We start from the raw sequence: 19934 nt of genomic DNA, 5'->3' as shown, positions 1-19934 counted from the left end.
GACAAGTATGATTCTGGCCTCTCCCTGAAACTGTAAGGTTCTCAAGAGCAAAGACTGTTCTATATGTTGAACAAACAAGATATAATCATAATTGTCCTAAGTTTGAGATTTTTTTCTTTGAGGTCAACTGATGAATCTAGATTATGCAGTGTGAATTTTAATTCTGAAATAATAAAATATTAAATAGTAATGTTGTTAGGGAAAATGAACATGGCTGTTACGAACAGAGCCCTTATATTTTAAACCTGACTAGTGTTTAGAAATAAATGATAAATCAGTGATTTTTTTGAATTATGTGATTCTGAATTTTATTGATTCAAGTGTAGAGGGAGTCAACTGTTATATAGTATGTGTGGGTATGTGTGTGTGTGTGTGTGTGTGTGTGTGTGTGTGTCTGTGTGTGACTGATAACATTTGGGTCATAATTACACTAATGAGTCTGGGACTCCGTCTCATTTCATGTTGAAGGAACCATGAGAGGAGAAAACCAGTCTTCTACCACCGATTTCACTCTCCTGGGAGTTACAAGACAGCAGGAACAGGAATATTTCTTCTTCATCCTCTTCCTGTTCATTTATCCCATCACAGTGATTGGGAACATGCTCATCATCCTCGCCATTCGCTCTGACATTCGCCTGCATAACCCCATGTACTTTTTCCTCGCCAACCTCTCCCTTGTTGACATCTTCTTCTCCTCTGTAACTGTCCCCAAGATGTTGGCCAACCATCTCCTGGGTAACAAGACCATCTCTTTTGGGGGATGCATGGCACAGATGTACTTCATGATAGGCTTGGCAAATACAGACAGTTATATACTAGCTGCAATGGCATATGACCGAGCTGTGGCCATCAGCCGCCCACTTCATTATGCAACAATTATGAGTCCACGACCTTGTGTCCTGTTGGTCGTTGGATCCTGGGCGATTGGGCATGGCAATTCACTGCCCCACACCATACTTACAGCAAGACTCTCTTTCTGTGGCAATAAGGATGTGGCTAACTTCTACTGTGACATTACACCTTTGCTCCAGCTGTCCTGTTCTGACATTCGCTTCAATGTGAAGATGATGTACCTGGGTGTGGGGGTCTTCTCTGTGCCACTGCTGTGCATCATCATCTCCTATGTCAGGGTCTTTTCCACAGTCTTGCGGGTTCCATCCACCAAGGGCTTCCTCAAGGCCTTGTCCACCTGTGGCTCTCATCTGACAGTGGTGTCTTTGTATTATGGGACAGTCATGGGCATGTATTTCCGGCCCTTGTCCAGTTACAGTCTGAAGCACGCACTGATAACTGTGATGTACACTACAGTGACTCCAATGCTGAACCCTTTCATCTACAGTCTGAGAAACCGGGACATGAAGGCTGCTCTGAAGAAACTCTTCCACTGTTCTTTTTCCTCCTCGGTGTGAGACCACACTCAACAGACACTGTAGTACCCAGTCAGAAGCATTAATGTCATCTACGATGAGCTGCTTGTCATCTTTCCAGTTTGGAACCTCTTTTCTTGGGAGCCTTTTGATGGTTTGTGGAGGCAACTTATGGAATGCACTGATTTCAACAAACATTTTTTTCTTTTTTTCTCTTTTTGGCAGAGTGCAGCCCATGGCTCTGGGTTCACTTCTCACCAGCTGACTTGCCAGCAGAGTGCAGTTGGGAGTATAAGTGTTGACTTTATCATTTAGGAAATTTGACTGACATCCATTTTACCTGTGTTCCAGGATGTGCTCATAGTAGGTCATGCTTTAAAGACTATAGATTACTATTCGCATGAGCATTTTATTTATTATGATTGATCACTCTGTTAGGCTTATAAGCATGTGTGGGCAAGACTCATGTGACTACCTATTGCATTTTTTCTACAATTTTAGACATAAAAAGTACATCAGTAATACTCAAAAATCTGAACTAAGTGGATGAGAATATTAGTTTGTGATTATGGTTGGTGATAACTAGAGTAGGCATTATTTACCTATCTGAATAAATTTTTGAAGAACCTCACCCGGGTAAGTGTTTTTCTGCCTACTTCACATTTAATATATCTCCAAGGTTATTTAGACTCCATAAAAATGACATCAATCAGGTTTATTATTTTTAATGATAACTATTATCTGCTTTAATTATTTTAATGGAAGTTTTAATTATAACAATAAAGAAAGGTAGTATGACTAAAGACTTGGGTATCTTGTAAGACATGTCACATACTTTTGTCCCCAGAACGTCTAAGTCTAGACATGATCAGTGTAGTGCAATCTGATGACTTGGGTGGGGGCAGCTTAAGATATTTAGTAGCATTCTGCCTTAAAAATCAAATATGCAATCAATACAATACCAATGAATCAATAAAACTTTATAACTTAGAATGTAATGAAATATAGGGAGACCATACAGACACATCTCTGAGTCCAGCAGCAAGAAGGTTTAGGATCTACTGGGTTGGGAGAGAGGACAGTTAAAACACACAGCCAGGGAAAGAATCAGGGATGGACAGCAATGAACAGCTCTCTCCCACCAGTTTCTGAGCAAGAGATAAGAATTTAGTTAAGTATGAAACAATCTGAAATTAGTTAGAGAATAAATTTACTTTCTTCCCTCTGCTCAAGCTTCCCTGCAACTCTGCATTGACTATGTCCAACCAGAAGCCAGAGAATAAGAAAGCCTATTGTTGAGTCTGCATGGATAGCTTCCTAGAACTTAGGGGTGGTGGAGCTAGAAGACTGGACCCAAGTCTGTTAATTACTTTCTCCCCTGCCTTGACAAAACCTCTGATATAATAAATTATGGAGGGAAAACTCTACTTTGGCTCATAGGCTCAGAATGGGTGATGGCAGGAGTGTTCCCATCAGTGGCTGGGAGTATGTGGGTAGCTTACTGGTGTGGAAGAGAAAGCAGAGGAACAGGCTGGAACAAAAAGTGGGTCAAATCTTCAGCTGAGCCCCCTCTTCCAAATAGCACTACTTATATTTAAAAGAAAAATTAATATTTGATGCTGGTAAATATCTTTAAAATAAAAACTACAAAGGTCATTATTTTATCTATACCATTATATATATCAGTTTATTTGGTATGATATAGTAACATATAATTTTAAAAACTCTGCTAGTGGCTATCTAGTTAACAAGTAGAATGATCATGCTCAAATAATTTTTCCTGGCCAAAAGATAGTTCAGTGGGTAGAGGTGTTAGTTACCAAGTCTGGTGAGTTTGATCTCTTCACAGGACCCATGTGATGGAAGGACAGAACTGACCTTCACATGCAAATTCCCCAATAAGTAAGTGTGAGAAACCAATTCAAAGCAAAGAAAAACAAACAAACAAACAAACAAACAAACAAACCCCAAACCACCACCCCTACCACAACCACCACCTAAACCCTTTACTTCGTAAGGGGAGAAACTACCAGGGGTGGAAAGGGAAAAGTGAGGTAGAGGGATAAGAGAGAAAGAGTAGCTGAAAGAGTTAATATGATCAAAATGTATTACATTTGTGAGTAGAAAAGTCTTATCTAGACCTTAACTTTTTACAATTAGTATATGGTAATAAAAACAAATATTTTCTAGTTATAGCATTAAGAACCTAATTTATAACTGAAGTTCTCTTTGTGTGGTACTAGGATTAGGAAGTGTTTTCATGAGTTCCTTCACAGGCTTCAAATTCATGCTCTTTATCAAATTATTCTCAGATGTAAAATATAAAATTATTAACACTGTTTAGATTTGTGTCAAGAAAACACCTAGATAAGTATCAAATGTTTTGGTCAGACATTTTGCTCTTAATACTTTAATAATATGGGTGGAGAGAAGGCTCACAGGAAATCGTCTGTTGTTCAAGCGTGAGAACCCGAGGTTGGATCCCCAACACCCACATAAAGATCCAAATGTAGTGGTATGTAACTGCATCCTGAGACCTGGGGAAGTGGGGACAGGAACATCTGCAGTGCTCACTGGCCAGTCTAGTCAAGCTAATGAGTTCCAAGTTCACCGAGAGACTGTCTCAAAAGTAAGTTGGAGAGTGACTGATGAAGACATCATGATGTTGACCTTTTCTCTCTACATGTCTGAGAACACATGGGTATGTATCACCCATGAATGCTTGCGCGCGCGCGCGCGCACACACACACACACACACACACACACACACACACACACACACACACACACAGGGATTTATTTAGAATTTTCAGGCACTGGTGTTTCTGGGATAAACATGAATCAATTTGAATGTGTATTTAGATAATCCTTATCCTTATTTTTCTGACATTGACATTTTGTCCTGAAATATATCTTTTCAAAAATAATGTGTAATCATTTGCTACATCTGTACATTGAATAAAGTTTAAGTCAGATTAAACTTGCCTCCTAAAATGCTTATGCTTTAAGCACATTTTGTTTTTAAAGTTAATTTTAGGTTCTCATACACAGTAATGCGTTCCCATTGTGGCATTGTCATACGTATGTGCCATCATACTTTGTCATCACTTGTTCTAATCTCCATAATTTATTAAAAATTTGAACCCCTTTCTTTTTTCACTTGAAATTCACAGTGACTGAGAATCCTCCTCCCTGAGGACTAGCTCTCATATTATGGGATGGTGTTATGTAAGCTAGCTGCAAGGAAGGAAAACAATCAATAATTCTATCCAGCTGTAGAGCCTACAAACAACAATGACTGAAAATTACCAATGGTAACTAATAGGTGTCTAATCAGATTTAAGGCCCATCTAATGGGAGGGCTTAAGAAGAGAGGGCTTTCAAAAGGGGAAAGAGATTCAAAAAAATAAAAAAAATAAAGCTATGGGTGCTTACTTAGATGCAGGTGATAGCTACATGCAGAACTTTAGGATTGAGTGGTATGAAATTTAGGTGTGAAATGCTCTACACAGATTCATGTGTTTGAACTCTTTGTCCCCAGTTGGTGGCACTATTTTGGGAACTTATGGAACACATCTATTCATCCTAGAGAGGGGACTTGTGACAGACCAAAGAATGGATATCACCAAAGTCGAAGTTATGAAACCATTGAATCTTTTTGAGGTTACTGACAAGAATGTGGGTGAGGAGTTATTTATGGGGATAGAAATGACTAAAAGACAGATGCGTCACCAAAGCCCACTCCAGCTCACAAAAGCTGACAATCTGGAGCCTGCTGCACAATCTGTAGGCAGTTCAACAGGTTGGAGAGTATGATTTCCAAGTGATTCTGGTCTAAACTTCTAGGCAGCTCATCTGGTTTCTGATTCTTCCAGGCAGTTGGTCTGATCTCAGAAACTTCTTTGAAGTTCAGCTCTTTGAGTTTTTGTTACAGCATGGCTAGTCAAGAAGGGACTCTCACATTTTATTACTTACTCTGGTAGGTGAGGTCTAGTGAATCTGCTCAATTTCAGGGACATTCAGAGCTTTTTTGAATTGTTTAATTGTGGAGAATGTGGAAGTAAACCCTGTGAAAGAAAAAGTGGGAAGAACGAGGTACCACAGGTTCCTGTAACTCCTTAAAGAGTCTTGATCTGCCATATGTGGCTTGAGACAGCAAAAAAAAAAAAAAAAAAACCAAGGCCAGGTCTCTTGTCTTCTCAGGTGATGGTACTCTCCTACCCCACCAGCTCCTTCTGAGTTACCTCACCAGCAGGGCTTTCATTGAAGCATGGTGAGTGTGGTGAAATATGATTGGCCAAGGATTTAGGGGCTTGGGATTGGCTCAAGCACTGTATATAAGCTTATGCACTGGGCAATAAACTCGGATCTGCACCCTGATGCTGGTCTCTGGAGTTAGATTTCCTAAGAGTTGTCATGTGACTCCATCACGTCTCACCTCAATTCTCGGTCTTGTTCCCACAGTCTACTTTCCTATTTAAGGAGTTTCCTTGCAGAATGAAATGCTTCAATATCCAAGGCAACTGTTACATACACCTATATTTCTTTTTGGAAATAGTTAAATACTTCAAATACTGAAATACTTAAAATTTGGTTTCTGTATATTCCTGAAAAACGTACACGTTGGCTGTTTTAGTTCTATGTAGTCTTATAAAAAGGGTATTGGTGATAATAATTTGAAATTCACTTGAAAAAATATTTATTTTTAACTTTTATGTTGTCACGGAGTTCAAGACCACCAAGAGAGGCGACTAGACAAAGCTTGAATTTAAAAAGAAAAAAGTTCGTTTAAAGCAGCTTCTGCAGCAGTTTCCTCTGACAGCATGAGACTCGCTGCCCAAAGGGAAGACAGTTACGGCGAGACTTTCGGTTTCCTAGGAAACCCAGATACGTTATGCAAATATGTTTTTGTTTTAGTTCCAGGCACAGGCTAAGAGGCTGCTTTATAGCATCTGAGTATGATCTGGCTTGTGCAATAGCAGGGGTGTGAATTTTAACAGATGCAGATGGCTTAATTCTGGAGACTGGAGAAGGTATAAGTGTGAGAGTCCTGAGCAGGCTGGTGGCAGCTGCTGCCGCCGGTGCTGCCGCCGGTGCTGCTTTGCTGCATTTACTATTGCTGACTTGCTGGACTGCTGGATATTTTAACAACAAAGATTGGACTTACCCCAAGGAACCTTATGCCACTGATCAGCAGAGAGCAGCCTACAGAGGTCTACATCCCTCTTTCACTCTAATCCTTTTCTTCCTCCCTTACCTGGTGCTGGGTGGAGGATTAGGGTAAAATAAATGCTGGAACAGAGATAGAGGTCTAAGGACACAATAAAATAGTAAAAACATATGTCAACAGACAGAGGCTGGGCCTCAGCAAGGATTTTTCTCCTCTCTCTCTCTCTCTCTCTCTCTCTCTCTCCCTCTCTCTCTCTCTCTCTCTCTCTCTCTTTCACTTCCTATCTCCCTCTTTGATCTTAGCCATTTTGACTGGTGTGGGGTGGAGTCTCAGGCTCATTTTGATTTGCATTTCCCTGACGACGAAAGATATTGACCATTTTTTAAAGTGCTTCTCAGCCATTTGAGATTACCCGGTTGACCATCTCTATTTAGCTCTGGACCCCATTTTTTCTCTTTCCTAGTGTTTCCATCTTTGGAGATGTCTTCCTCTGAGTTTTTTTCAATGATTGATTTTCCATTTTTAGATATTGCGTGGTTTTGTTTAAGTTTTTCACCTGTTTGATTGTTTTCTTCTGTATTTCTTTAAGGCAGTTATTTATGTCCATCTTAAAGTTCGCTATCATCTTAATGAAATAAAATTTCAGATCTGAATCCTGCTTTATATGTGAGTTGGGGTATCCAGGACTCGCTGTGGTGGGAAGATTGGGTTCTGATGTTGCCAGGTCCAATTGTTTCCTGTTGCTTATGTTCTTATGGTTGCCTTTTGCCATCTGGTTACCTCTGGTGTTATCTGTCCTCCTTGTCTCTGACTGGAGCCTGTCCTTCTTGTGAGCCTGTGATGCTTGATGTGTGAGAATAACTGCAGAGTTGAACTGCAACTGTGGTGTGGGCTGTGTGGGATTTGGTCCAGTGTTGGGGCTCTGGTCCTGGTACAGGTGGGATCTAGAAGGTACAAGAGCCTCTGGCTGGGCACAGGGAAAGGGTCACAGGGATCCTGGTACACAGGATTTTGGGGCAGGCTTTAGGGCCTTACCTGTGAAGATGGATGTGTCAGAATACCTGGGAAGTTGGGCTGCAACTGGGGTGTGGGCCCTGTGGAGTATTTTCTATATTGTTTTTCTCCTTTATTGTGTTGAACCCAAGTGTTTGCTAACTATATAATTAATATTATTTAATTATATGGAATTAAAGTAGAATATACTGAATTCAAGTTTTATTTCTGAATTAATTTTGTTATCTTAATTATTTGAGAATTTTGTTGCTTAAATGATTATAATTCTATTAGTTACCATCACGTGAGTAAGACTTTGATAAGAATATCCTTTGAGACAGTCTACTTTAATGAAACATGAAGGCAGCATAGAAACACACCCCTGACAAAGTTTCTTTAAATATTTAAGGATGGAGAACTTGATAAAATGGAAAATGTTTGTAGTCTCATGGCTTAACAGATGAGAGAAGAATATTGGCAGTTCAAAGCCACATTATGTTACTTATGAGATCCTGCCCCAAGACACAAAACAAAATAAAAAAGACATAAAGGTAACTAAATTGTGTCCAGTCTGGTAATCTCTAGATCAAACTTCAGAAATTAATATTTTAATGAATTCATATCACCTGTTCATTCACAGTTTTGGATGCAGGCTAAATCACCAAGATGGTGAAGATACAGCCAGATGATCAGATAGGTCTGGTGTAGGCAGGCTTGCGGGCTAGCAGTTGTGATGAACATATTTGTTATAATAAACTAGCACACAGATCAATAGTCTTTGAAACATGTGCTACTATGATGCAGCCTGTGGCAGAGGCAGCACAGATATTATTAGTCTGATTTTCACACATAAAAGTCGAGCTGGTCAGTAGACTGCTGGAAACTGATCCTAGAGCCAGGTGTTGGCAGAGCCTTCTGCCCAAAGGAGCAGAAATATATGAATAATAGTGCATTTCATAAATTGCCTCCTCAGACTATCAAAAAATACTCCAGAGGGAAGGAATTGCAATCTGGAAATACAACAAGAAGTTCCTTGCAGGGTGATATTGCAGCTGGATTTCCCAGTGTTTCTGACTTAGGGACACAGTGTCTGCTGTGTGTGGTCTCACAAGGGGGATGAGGAGGAGGTGCAGTGGAAGAGTTTCTTCAGAGCAGCCTTCATGTCCCGGTTTCTCAAGCTGTAGATGAAAGGGTTCAGCATTGGGGTCACTGCTGTGTACATCACAGTTATCAGTGCGTGCTTCAGACTGTAACTGGTCAGGGGCCGGAAATACATGCCCATGACTGTCCCATAATACAAAGACACCACTGTCAGATGAGAGCCACAGGTGGACAAGGCCTTGAGGAAGCCCTTGGTGGATGGAACCCGCAAGACTGTGGAAAAGACCCTGACATAGGAGATGATGATGCACAGCAGTGGCACAGAGAAGACCCCCACACCCAGGTACATCATCTTCACATTGAAGCGAATGTCAGAACAGGACAGCTGGAGCAAAGGTGTAATGTCACAGTAGAAGTTAGCCACATCCTTATTGCCACAGAAGGACAGTCTAGCTGTAAGTATGGTGTGGGGCAGCGCATTGCCATGTCCAATTGCCCAGGATCCAACGACCAGCAGGACACAAAGTCGTGGACTCATAATTGTTGCATAATGAAGTGGGCGGCTGATGGCCACAGCTCGGTCATATGCCATTGCAGCTAGTATATAACTGTCTGTGTTTCCCAATGATATCATAAAAAACATCTGTGTCATGCATCCCCCAAAGGAGATGGCCTTGCTACCCAGGAGATGGTTGGCCAACATCTTGGGGATAGTTACAGAGGAGAAGAAGATGTCAACAAGGGAGAGGTTGGCGAGGAAAAAGTACATGGGGTTATGCAGGCGAATGTCAGAGCGAATGGCGAGGATGATGAGCATGTTCCCAATCACTGTGATGGGATAAATGAACAGGAAGAGGATGAAGAAGAAATATTCCTGGTCCTGCTGTCTTGTAACTCCCAGGAGAGTGAAATCGGTGGTAGAAGACTGGTTTTCTCCTCTCATGGTTCCTTCAACATGAAATCAGACAGAGTCCCAGACTCATTAGTACAGTTATGATATATATGTTACTCCTTTCAACAGTTTACTCAAAATATCAGCTTTCTTTACACCCAGATCCACAAAATTTAGAGCCATATAATTGGAGCAATTTTCTGTTGGTCCATGGCAAAGATGGTCATTTACTCTTGGATATACATCTAAGTAACCAGTAAAAATCTCTGACTCACATGTTTTCATCAATAGCTTCTCACATCCATCTAAGATTTGATCATTTCATAATTAAAATGCAAATTTTATTGCCTCACATTATAGTTTAGGGGAAATATTAATTGTTCATTTCACATGTAAAGCAGTTTTTTTCTTTTGTAGAGAGTTATGAATTACATATTTAATGTAAAGGTAAGGATCAAAAGCCTTTAGGGGTCATTAATCAATACTCCAGTGCAAATCAATACTCTTAGCTGCTTCTCTAGCCTCCTCCTCTCTTCCTTATATTGTGTTCTCAGGCATACTAATTATGATTAAGTCTACTAACTGCTTAGCCAAGTGTGCTATTTGGTCTTTTTGAGCAACAAAGTTAAACTACATTTCCCAATCTTTGTTGCAGGGAGGTGCAGCTATGTGGCTGAGTTCTAGCCAATTCAATTAGGTGTTCTATTTGTGGACTTCCTTCTCACTCTATTGCTGAGTAGAAATGTTGAAGAAACTGAATGGAATGATGAAGTTATATTGTGAGATTAGCCTATATTAAGAGCTTTCCACATATAGGAAAGATACCCCAAACAAAAATATCATCTTGTACTTTTTATCTTGTGGAAAATAGTCCCTTGTTTAAATCATTGACATTTTATTATCAGTTCTCTACAGTAAGTGAGGCATATGTAGTTCACTAATTTTTCTAAAGTAATTTTTATTAGAATTAATTGAATATGTGATTAATTCAATCACATTTTCAGTATTTTTTACATGAATTATAGAATGGACATGAGGTTGTAGGTCTAATCATCCTTTTCATAGCTAATGACAATGTGCCTTTTCATTGCTGTATCAAGAGCAGCTTAGTTTGATCTCTTAAGGTTCCCATTCCTTGTCTTCATGATACCTCATGCTTCAAAAGGTTTAGTTAACAAAGAGGCTCGAGACTGTGGGTAGCTCATGTAGCATGGAGGGGTAAGACTTCAGAGGGAGGTTTGGGCAATAGGGTGGATTAAGTTGATGTTGACCTGTCTCATTTCTATGAAAGCACACAGAAGTTGTAGACTATTATAAAAACAGAAAAGTACATTAAAATGCATAGCATCATTTAAAAGAAGAACAGAGGAATACCTTAATGTGATAACAAAAAGAGTGCTCTGAACAAAACCTTAAGCTGCTGTCTTTGCAGTTTTGGCTCCTTGGCATCACAGTCATGAGCAGGGTTGGACCAGGTAGTTGAGATGTAGGTCTTCATGTTCTTAGGTTCAAAGGACATGTCCACAGAACAACATGAAGCATAAGAATTCATTGTCTATGCCTTAAACACTTAAAATAATACCCTAGGTATAAAAGGAGGACAAGAATTTTTCCATGTAGACATGAGTTTAGGAATAAAATATCAAAAGGATAAAACTCACAGAAAACAATGATTGTTTATCAAGAGGGCCCAAGGAAAACTATTGTACTGTAAGATATTACATTCAGGTTTTTTGTTGGTTTGGTCTAAATTAATACTTAAAAATCTTGTTTTTATACTTCTACAACAGTATATTAGAAAATATAGTTTTAAGAAAAATTCTACATCTAAAATAGTCATGGGAGAGTGTTGAGGAATTAGAAAGTTATTGAAACAAAAGACATTTAAAGCTAACTGAAGAATTAATACAACTTAATAAAGATTTAAAAAGAAAATAGGGGGTAAAGAAAGTGCAAAGCTTCATACAAAATACCTGTTTTGTTTAGTTAGTCACAGAATTTAGTGCGATTACAATTTAAACAGTCATGGAAGGGTGTTTTGAAAAGACAGAATTAAAAAAACTGATACAAAACTGAGTTATAATGATAACAAGTCAAGAAAAAAAATCAAGGCAACTGGAGGTGGAAGGATAGTAAGGAAAGAGAGAAAGAGGAGAAGAATAGAAGAAGGGAGGAAGAAAGGGATGAAGGATGTAGTAGTTGTCCTATCAAGATGAAATGACATAATGCCATAATTTGTAATGTGAACTGAATAAAGTCACGCCAGCACTGAAGGTTCTACAACACTGAGGAATAATCAGAATGTCACAGTCTTGTAGGGTTGGAGTGTTGCATATCCATAGCCAATGTATCTTGCACCATCTCTTGCTCTCTGAGTAACCATCCACTGTTCACTCCTATGTCAAATACCTTTTCAAATACATTCTTAGGAGACTCATTTCCATGAATTCAAAAGCAAAGAGTATCATGTAAAACCTAGAACAGGGCTTTCTATGCTTTGCTGAGACCTGATTACCTATAGTCCCCATTAGTGCACTTGATAAATGCACTGACTTATAATATTTTGTGTTCTATAATTAATAAAAGTTTATGTATATATATATATATATAATGTTGTGGAGGGAGGGAGGGAGTGAGTGAGTGAGGAAAAGAGGGAGGGAGGGAGAGAGAGAGAGAGAGAGAGAGAGAGAGAGAGAGAGAGAGAGAAAGAGAAGAGCGATATGGGTGTATGCCATGCAGCTAATCACAAGAAAGTTAATTAGCTAGATATTAAAAGTTAAATTTAGAGAGATAATCCATAAAGGATTAATTGTGAGTGGTAAAATGTGAAAAATATAGAAAATATCTGTATGAAACTAAGGTAGGAACCACCATCATCAAATAGGTCAAAATGCACACACACACACACACACACACACACACACACACACACACACACACACACATACACACATATACACACACACTCAAGAAAACTTATAAACTTTGATATATATAAACCTCTGTATGTAAAAATAAAAAGTAAATACACAACCTGGGTTAGCTGAAAGAATCTATCACACACAGTTCCACAAAGATTAATAGTTGGCAGACTGTGGGATCCTAAACATTTTTAGAACAGAACCCCAAACAGAGCAGGAAACCCAAAAAGCCACCACTTTTCCCACCTCAGTAACCATTAGCCCCCAACTCTCTTCTTAGCACCTGATCTATGCTTTTTCTTGCATACTTCTAAACCACGCAGGCCATCTACCACCACCCAATGGATACTATTCAGTGTCCTGTGTTCAGTATAGTTGCCTAGGCACACCACAAAGCAGAGACTAATGTGATTAATAAGCAGAATGAAAAAAAAGATAGTTAACCAACTGATAGTTAACTAAAAGATAGCTAAAAGTTGTAATGGAGTAGGTAAATAAACTGAGAGTTTCAAGTATTGCAAAGAAATGGAAAATGAACACTGGCACTTATGCAATGATCCCATAAGTAAGGAAACCCCAATTCACATATCCTCCTCTCAGCAAATATGCCTCCTCATAATTGGCTTCTAGAGAAACTCCAGTTCATGCATCCCAGAAACATTAACAGGGACATATCTGCCATATAGGAGACCTGGGAAGAAGGAATAATAAATAAGAAAACTGACCTAAATTGTACCACTTCTTTTTTTTAAAAAGGGAATTTCACATTTTATGCTTTTAAAAAATTACTGTAGAGATTTTTTTAGAATGTGAAGGTAAAGGCAAATCTCCAAAAAATTTGGATCTTTAGCATGTCAAGCTTTAAAATTGCATACAAAAGTCCATCTCTATTCACTTCCCTTCCTTATAACAAAGAACAATCCAGCTGTCAAACTGGTGTCTGTAGTTGTTGGGCAGAAGCTCAGACTAAGAATCTAAATATTTCTTTTGCCATTACCTTAGTTATTCTTTCAGGTGATCATTTAAATACAATGTATGCGTTTTGCCTATTCTACCTTCAGCTATTTTGTCTATTAATTAATTTATTACTGTTATACCCCAGTAGCAGCCCCCAGAGAAGAGGAAGACCCCCTTGGGTACTTGCCCATCCCTGGACATGAAGTCACAGTAGCACTCAGCACATCCTCTCTCACTGAGGTTCAGCCAGTCAGTACAGCTAGGGGAAGGGGATCCAAAGGCAGGCAACAGAGTCAGAGACAGCCCCCTCCCATTGTTAGGGAACCTACATAAAGATCAACCTGTTATGCTATCTTCTTACTAATGACTGCTAGCACATTGGAGTGTGGCAAGAGCATACGTTGTGAGCATTAGTTAATATCGACTGTGGAATAGTGGTTATCATGTAAAGGGAAGAAAAATAATTTTGCATGAGCAGAAAATGACCAATGTGTCTACAATATTTACTCTAAAAGTTGGGTCAAACAAATTCACTTCCAGTGTACTAAGTCTATATGTTAGATTTTTATCATATCATTCTCTGGTTGTTATGATATTTTAAACACCATCTTCATAACATAATTGCACTTGAAATAAATTTGGGAATGATTCAGTTCTGAGTATGACCATGAACCAAATGGCTCAAGACCATATCTCTGGAAGGTAAGAGAGAGGACATATTCCTTGTAGGGAGGTGAAGAAGCAAGAGATTTATCACAGTGAGAGTTGGATCCAGAGCTCTGCACCATGTCAAGTGAGAAGGGGCCAATGGAAGAGTCAGTCAAGAAAAAGCATAGTACCTTGGATGATCCTTTGTAACACTATTTAATTACCAGGAGTTCCTCTCCAGGTTATTCATTTCATGTAAACCTAGTCTTCAACTCGGAATTCACACTATCTATAGTTTGTCACATTTTTTGTTACATTTCAGAAACAGCACAGTTCTAGCATCTTCACAGATCCCTTATAAATAACGGGATAGTTATGACCGGTTCCCCCAGAATGCCACCCCCCAGACAACATTCCGTTCACCCACTTTCTTCTCTCATACATACCAAGTGGAGAAACCATGAAAACTTGGGACTACAGCTCTTGATAGCTGATTCCCTTTGGACCCTTCACACTCTTAGCAAAAGTCCTAAGGGTTCACTGAGGTCCTCTCCAAACTCTTCCACTCTCCTCCAACTCTGTGACAGTCATCTGAACACTGTTCCATAGGCTTGGACCTTATTTCTGTGTTAACTGAGAATTCTAAACCCATAAAATGAGCATTTCTCAGCCCTTTCTGGTGCATATCACTTTCATGTGTCTATATCTGTCTTATTACTCATAAAACAGCACCTATGTGTCAGGTCAGCTCCTATCCTATTCTTGAGTTTCTTCTCAGGTACTTTGCTCCATGAACTCCCCAGTTCTCCCTAATCTCTGCAGCTGAACAGCAGCTCTCTGCTGCTGACTGGCAGGCACTCTGTAGCCCCTCCAAACCACCCAGTCTCACGATCTTCTCCCACAGCTTCCCCCTTTCTTATGTCCATTCTTTCTTTCTGAGCCAACCTGCTTTAGAGAGAGGTATTTCCCCAGGACTGAATAAACATGTTTGTAATGTATAGCTGAGATTGTGTCACTATCAAGCCATTGGATCATTCAACACAAACATTATTAGATGATGTCTTTACTGTGGATCAACCTTCACAGGCAAAATGCTGAATCTCTAGAAGGGCTTTGGGGAAGGATAAGTGAAACCCATGAATGTTAGTATCAATAACTTGCCCAGTGTGTTCAGTTGCTTGATGCAATTTGCAAGACACTGAATAGCACCTGTTAGGTGGTCGTAGGCGGTATAGGCTGTTTTAGAAGTGTTCACGGGAAAGCATAGAGTGAGTGCTTAGGAGAGAGTTGGGGGCTAATGGTTACTGAGCTAGGAAAAGCCATGTTTTTTTCCAGGTAACTGGAGTAAGCACATCAGCATAAGGCAAATTACTGAAGTAACACATCAAGAAAAATGTGCCATGCATCTTTATCTGGGATATAGCATCGGCCAGGGAACAGGAAAAAGCCCAGACTTGACTAGGTTTGATGTTATGTATGGCTTTGGTCCCATGCAAGTGCTGTCTTTAATTAGATACTAGGAATTAGTAGAGTGGATGTGAATTCCACTCATGCCTGGAGACAGAAGTGGTCAATCCTTGCTTAATGCAAATATTAACATTTTGTAAAGTGTCTAAGGAATGTGGCAACATCTGATTTGTAATTATTTACCATATAAAATAAAGATTAAGGAGCCGGAGAGATGGCTTATTGGTTAAGGGCACTAGCTGCCCTTCCAGAGGACCATGGTTTAATTCCCAGCATTCACATGGCAACTCACAACTGTCTGTAATTCCAATTCCAGGGGATCTGAGACCTTCACACAGAAATACATGTAGCCAAAACATTAGTGGACATACAATAGAAATATGTAAAATAGAAATTAAAAAAATGAGAAGCAAGGACACACTTGACCCTGTAGATAGAATCTAGAGAAGTGCTGGCGAGATGGATCAATTGGTAAAGGTGTTAACTTCCAATAACCTGATTCAGGTGTGGATCCACATGCTAGGAAGAGAACTGACTCCTGAAAGTTGTTCTCTATTTTCTCTGACACACATATCCTCTCCACCATGGGTAGGGGCAGAAAATGTCTTTGTAGCTCTTTCCTGAAACCATATGCCTATGTGGGTGACTGTGCACACGACATATAACAGACAATATTACTTATACGTGTGCTCAGATAGGATTACCTCACACTGCCTTTTGTCTGGCAGGTCTCGAGAACGCAGAGTCCAGGGTGATGCTGATGGCCTAGGGTTTCCAAAGCCCTGGGATCCATCCTCTCAGCACAGCATAAAGTGAGGGTGCTGGCCCATGCCTGTAATCCCAGTGCTCAAGAGCTGCAAAGAGGACTTGCCTCTGTCTCCCCAGCGCTGGGAATAAAGGTGACAATTGCCATACCTGCTTAGCTCCCTTTAAAGTTTTGTTGTTTGGTTTTGTTTAAAATTTTTTCTTCTGTTATTTTTGTGGTATATTTAATTTAAAATTCTCTCTCTGGTCTATGTGCATGTACCTCTCTCTGTTTCTGTCTATCTATCTGTCTGTCTGTCTGTCTGTCTCTCTATGTCTCTCTCTAATATTTGTGTAAAGTTTTAATGCTTGCTACTCTGTGACTTCACTTCAATTCACTCGATGAAAGACCTCTGATTTAAAAAATGTGATAATTTAACTTACCTTGTGGGGACTTTGTGGGGATAATGAGAAACAATGATGGTGATGCAGTCATTGGTGCTCTGTTGTTTAAAGCCACAGTCCCAGACATCATTTTCAGAGTACACAGTTTTACCTGATCAGATATTGTAAAGTGCCTCAGCAGCCGATCTTGCACCTATTAGCATTTCTTTTTTTTGGGGGGGGGCATGATTCAGAGAAGCACATTAGTGATGTGTTTTAGAAGGGTTCTAGTTTCTGGCTCTTGAGAAGAAGGAACAGAGAGCAATGTCCTGGCTGCATCCTGATGAGAAGGAGGAATCTCCCAAATTATAGCTGGATAGATTTTTAGCAGAGAGAAGATTGGGAATTTGCCAGCAGGTTATATAGTCTCTTGAAACATCATTCTCCCAGGCCTTCATTCAGATCCAACTCATGGTAATTGTTGATACTCATGAAAATACTTCCTCATGTGCCTTTAGGGAACACAGTGGCTCTCAAGAGTGATTTGGAGTTTCTGGGAGAGAGTGTCTCCAAGGTTCAAGCTCTAGGCTGACCTATTCCATTCTCTCTGTTGGGATCTCCTTACTTCTGTTGTTCAAACTCTAGTAGGAACCACAACTTGGGAGTTGAAGAATCCTGGTATTCAGATCTTGGTATTTCTGCAAGTGTATACAGAAGTATTTCTGCTGTTCAGTGTTTCTAAGAAGAGAATAACAATGAATATTGTCACTAGGAGTTGACCAGAACACAAGAGCCATGCTTTATTTAATGAAGTGTGCTGAGGGCAGCTCTCCAGATTTCCTAAATTCTTGGAGATGGAAAGAATCTACAGACATCTGGAGTACTGTTTGCATGTGTCATGTTTATAGTATCTCTAATGATGGGTGTTGCCCTGTGATTTAGTACCTCCTGTGGCAGAGAGCTCACTGCCTTTCTACAGAAAGTGGTGGTGAATGTTTGTGAGCCCAGGCTGGCTCATCAGTTGCTGACTTTGATGCATATTAGTTGTACCTACCTTTGGCCAATATTTGATTGTTTATTTTATACACCACAGGAGTGGAAACAGTAATAAGAATAAACACATCTTTGTGAAATTAAAATGATTGAATGAATTGTATGTAATTCCTAAAATAGATAAATAAATACTCTAAAATTATATGTATTCTTAACATAGTGCATAGCTCATAGTTAACAGGATATATTAATTTATCTTACTACTTGTATTTTTTCAGAGGTCAGGACTAAACTGGAGGCCTCGTAATTGCTGGAGAAGTACTCTAGAACTGTACTACATCCTCAACTCCCTTATTATTCTATAATTTTTATATAAATCTAGGTAGAATTTACCATGCATTCCCCTCCCATTTTACCGACCATCATGTGACAGATGCCTACATATTTGATCAAACTCTGTATATCATCCATATTGAAACATTTTGAAGTGTATTTTTCTAGATACATATGAGATCACACCATGCTTGTGGCTCTGATGCTCTCTGTTCTGTATCTAGATTGTGGTATCATGTCAGGTCCATGGACTATCAGACACAGACATCATGGCATCCTATGATTATTAGTTTTTTAAATTGGTAAATACATTTAGGAGTTGTGATATTCTTTTCGGTGTCTCTTCTGTGTTTTATCTCCTGAGTATCCATGAAAAGGAAGACATTATTTAGTGGCATAGAAGAAAGTGATGCTTTGGTCTTCTAATATTTATCAGCATTTTCTGTGGGCACTGAACACAGGCTTTATGGGCTCATGCTTTGGAATCTTGATTATCTGCCTTAGTTTGTTGCTATAAAGAGACACCATAACCACAGCAACTATTTTTTCTCTCTTACAAATTTATTTTAAAAAGGAAGAATACATATACAGATTTTTAAAGGCATTTTGGCATAACACTATATGAATATTTTTTTGTCAGTACTTAATTCTTTTAGAGGTTTGATAGCATGCATTGAAATAACCATAAGCCTAAAGTACATGTAGGACAGAATGTAACATGAAAACAGTTTTCTTGGTGAGTGTAGATTAAGCATAATGATCTTACCCAGCAGGTCTTATAAAGTAAAACATTTAATTAGTGCTGGTTTACAGTCTTAGAGGTTTAGTCCATTACCATTATGATAGCAAACATGGAAGAGTATAGGCAGTCATGCTGCTTGATTAAGGAATGGAGAGTTTTATCTATATCTTGATCGGAAGGCAGCAGGAGACAATATACCACATTGGGTGTAGCTTGAGCATACAAGATAACAACGCCCATCTCCACAGTGACACATTTCCTTCAACAAGGCACACCTACTCTAACAAGGGTACACCTCCTAACAGTGCCACTCTCTATGAGCCAAGCATTTAAACACAAATTTATGGGGGTCATTCCTATTCACACTACCACAATACCCTCTCCTCTCAAAACAGAAAAAAATAATCTTGGGAATTTTCCTTTAGGTGAGCCAGACTAAATGCAATTGTTTCTAAGAAAATCTGTCTTGTCTGTTTTCCATGTCACTGAATGTTTTTTAGAAACAGGGACGGTTACGAAAAGCAACGTATCTTCAGAAAAGGGAAGTGACAATAGTATGTTATACCTAGAAGTATAACAGAGACATAATTGAAGAAGGAGGTGAAAATAGTTGGGAATCACTGTTTCCTTTTTGTGAAGGTGTTATGAAAGACAACTGGGAGTCAAGAAGAAACTGAGTAACTCCTTTTCAGCCAGCAGCTGTCAGAAAAAAACTGTATGGACCAGTTTCGGCCATCTTCTCCTTGTTCTACAGGAACCACACAACTTGTTTCTCTTTAACATGTATTTTATTCTTATATAGTAACCACACAGTAATGCATTGTAGTTTATTTTTACTCTTTATTATTATTTTTTGATTATGGGTCTCACTTTGGCCCTGTTTCAGAAATGACATTTCTACACATGCTTATAGACAACATACAACATGCATTTATCATGCTCAGTCTCCATTACTTTCTTGCCTTCTGTTCTACTCCTGCTCATCTACCTCCTCTTCTTGACTAGTCACCCTTCTACTTTCTTGTCTCCTCTTGGAGACTAAGACTTGTTTAGGTTGTAGTATGACTCAGCCTTGGCACACAGCTTTAATCCAAGAGCTTTCTGCTTGAATATTGTAAGCAGAATTATTAAAGTCAACTATAGATCCAAGAGACAGAGATAGTAACCAGTTAACAAGCAAGCATAGGATTATTGAGTATAAAACCATAGAGAGTAATAGGAA

General features: G+C 39.2%; 2 protein-coding genes across 2 annotated transcripts; one reads left to right on the top strand and one right to left on the bottom strand.

Annotated features, from left to right (window-relative positions):
- Positions 1 to 473: 473 nt before the first annotated feature.
- On the top strand, positions 474 to 1409 carry LOC308425175 (olfactory receptor 1A1-like; the record flags this gene model as incomplete). Its single annotated transcript, XM_080922409.1, has 1 exon — positions 474 to 1409. One exon carries the CDS (start codon positions 474 to 476, stop codon positions 1407 to 1409), a length of 936 nt encoding a protein of 311 aa, XP_080778535.1.
- A 7226-nt stretch (positions 1410 to 8635) lies between these two features.
- On the bottom strand, positions 8636 to 9574 carry LOC308425174 (olfactory receptor 1A1-like; the record flags this gene model as incomplete). Its single annotated transcript, XM_080922408.1, has 1 exon — positions 8636 to 9574. One exon carries the CDS (start codon positions 9572 to 9574, stop codon positions 8636 to 8638), a length of 939 nt encoding a protein of 312 aa, XP_080778534.1.
- Between the last annotated feature and the right edge of the window lie 10360 nt (positions 9575 to 19934).

This window comes from Micromys minutus (genome assembly GCF_963924665.1).
Source record: "Micromys minutus genome assembly, chromosome: 10".
Lineage (NCBI taxonomy): Eukaryota > Metazoa > Chordata > Mammalia > Rodentia > Muridae > Micromys > Micromys minutus.
The sequence above is the reverse complement of the archived record's forward strand: the minus strand, read 5'-3'. Positions and strand labels throughout refer to the sequence as shown.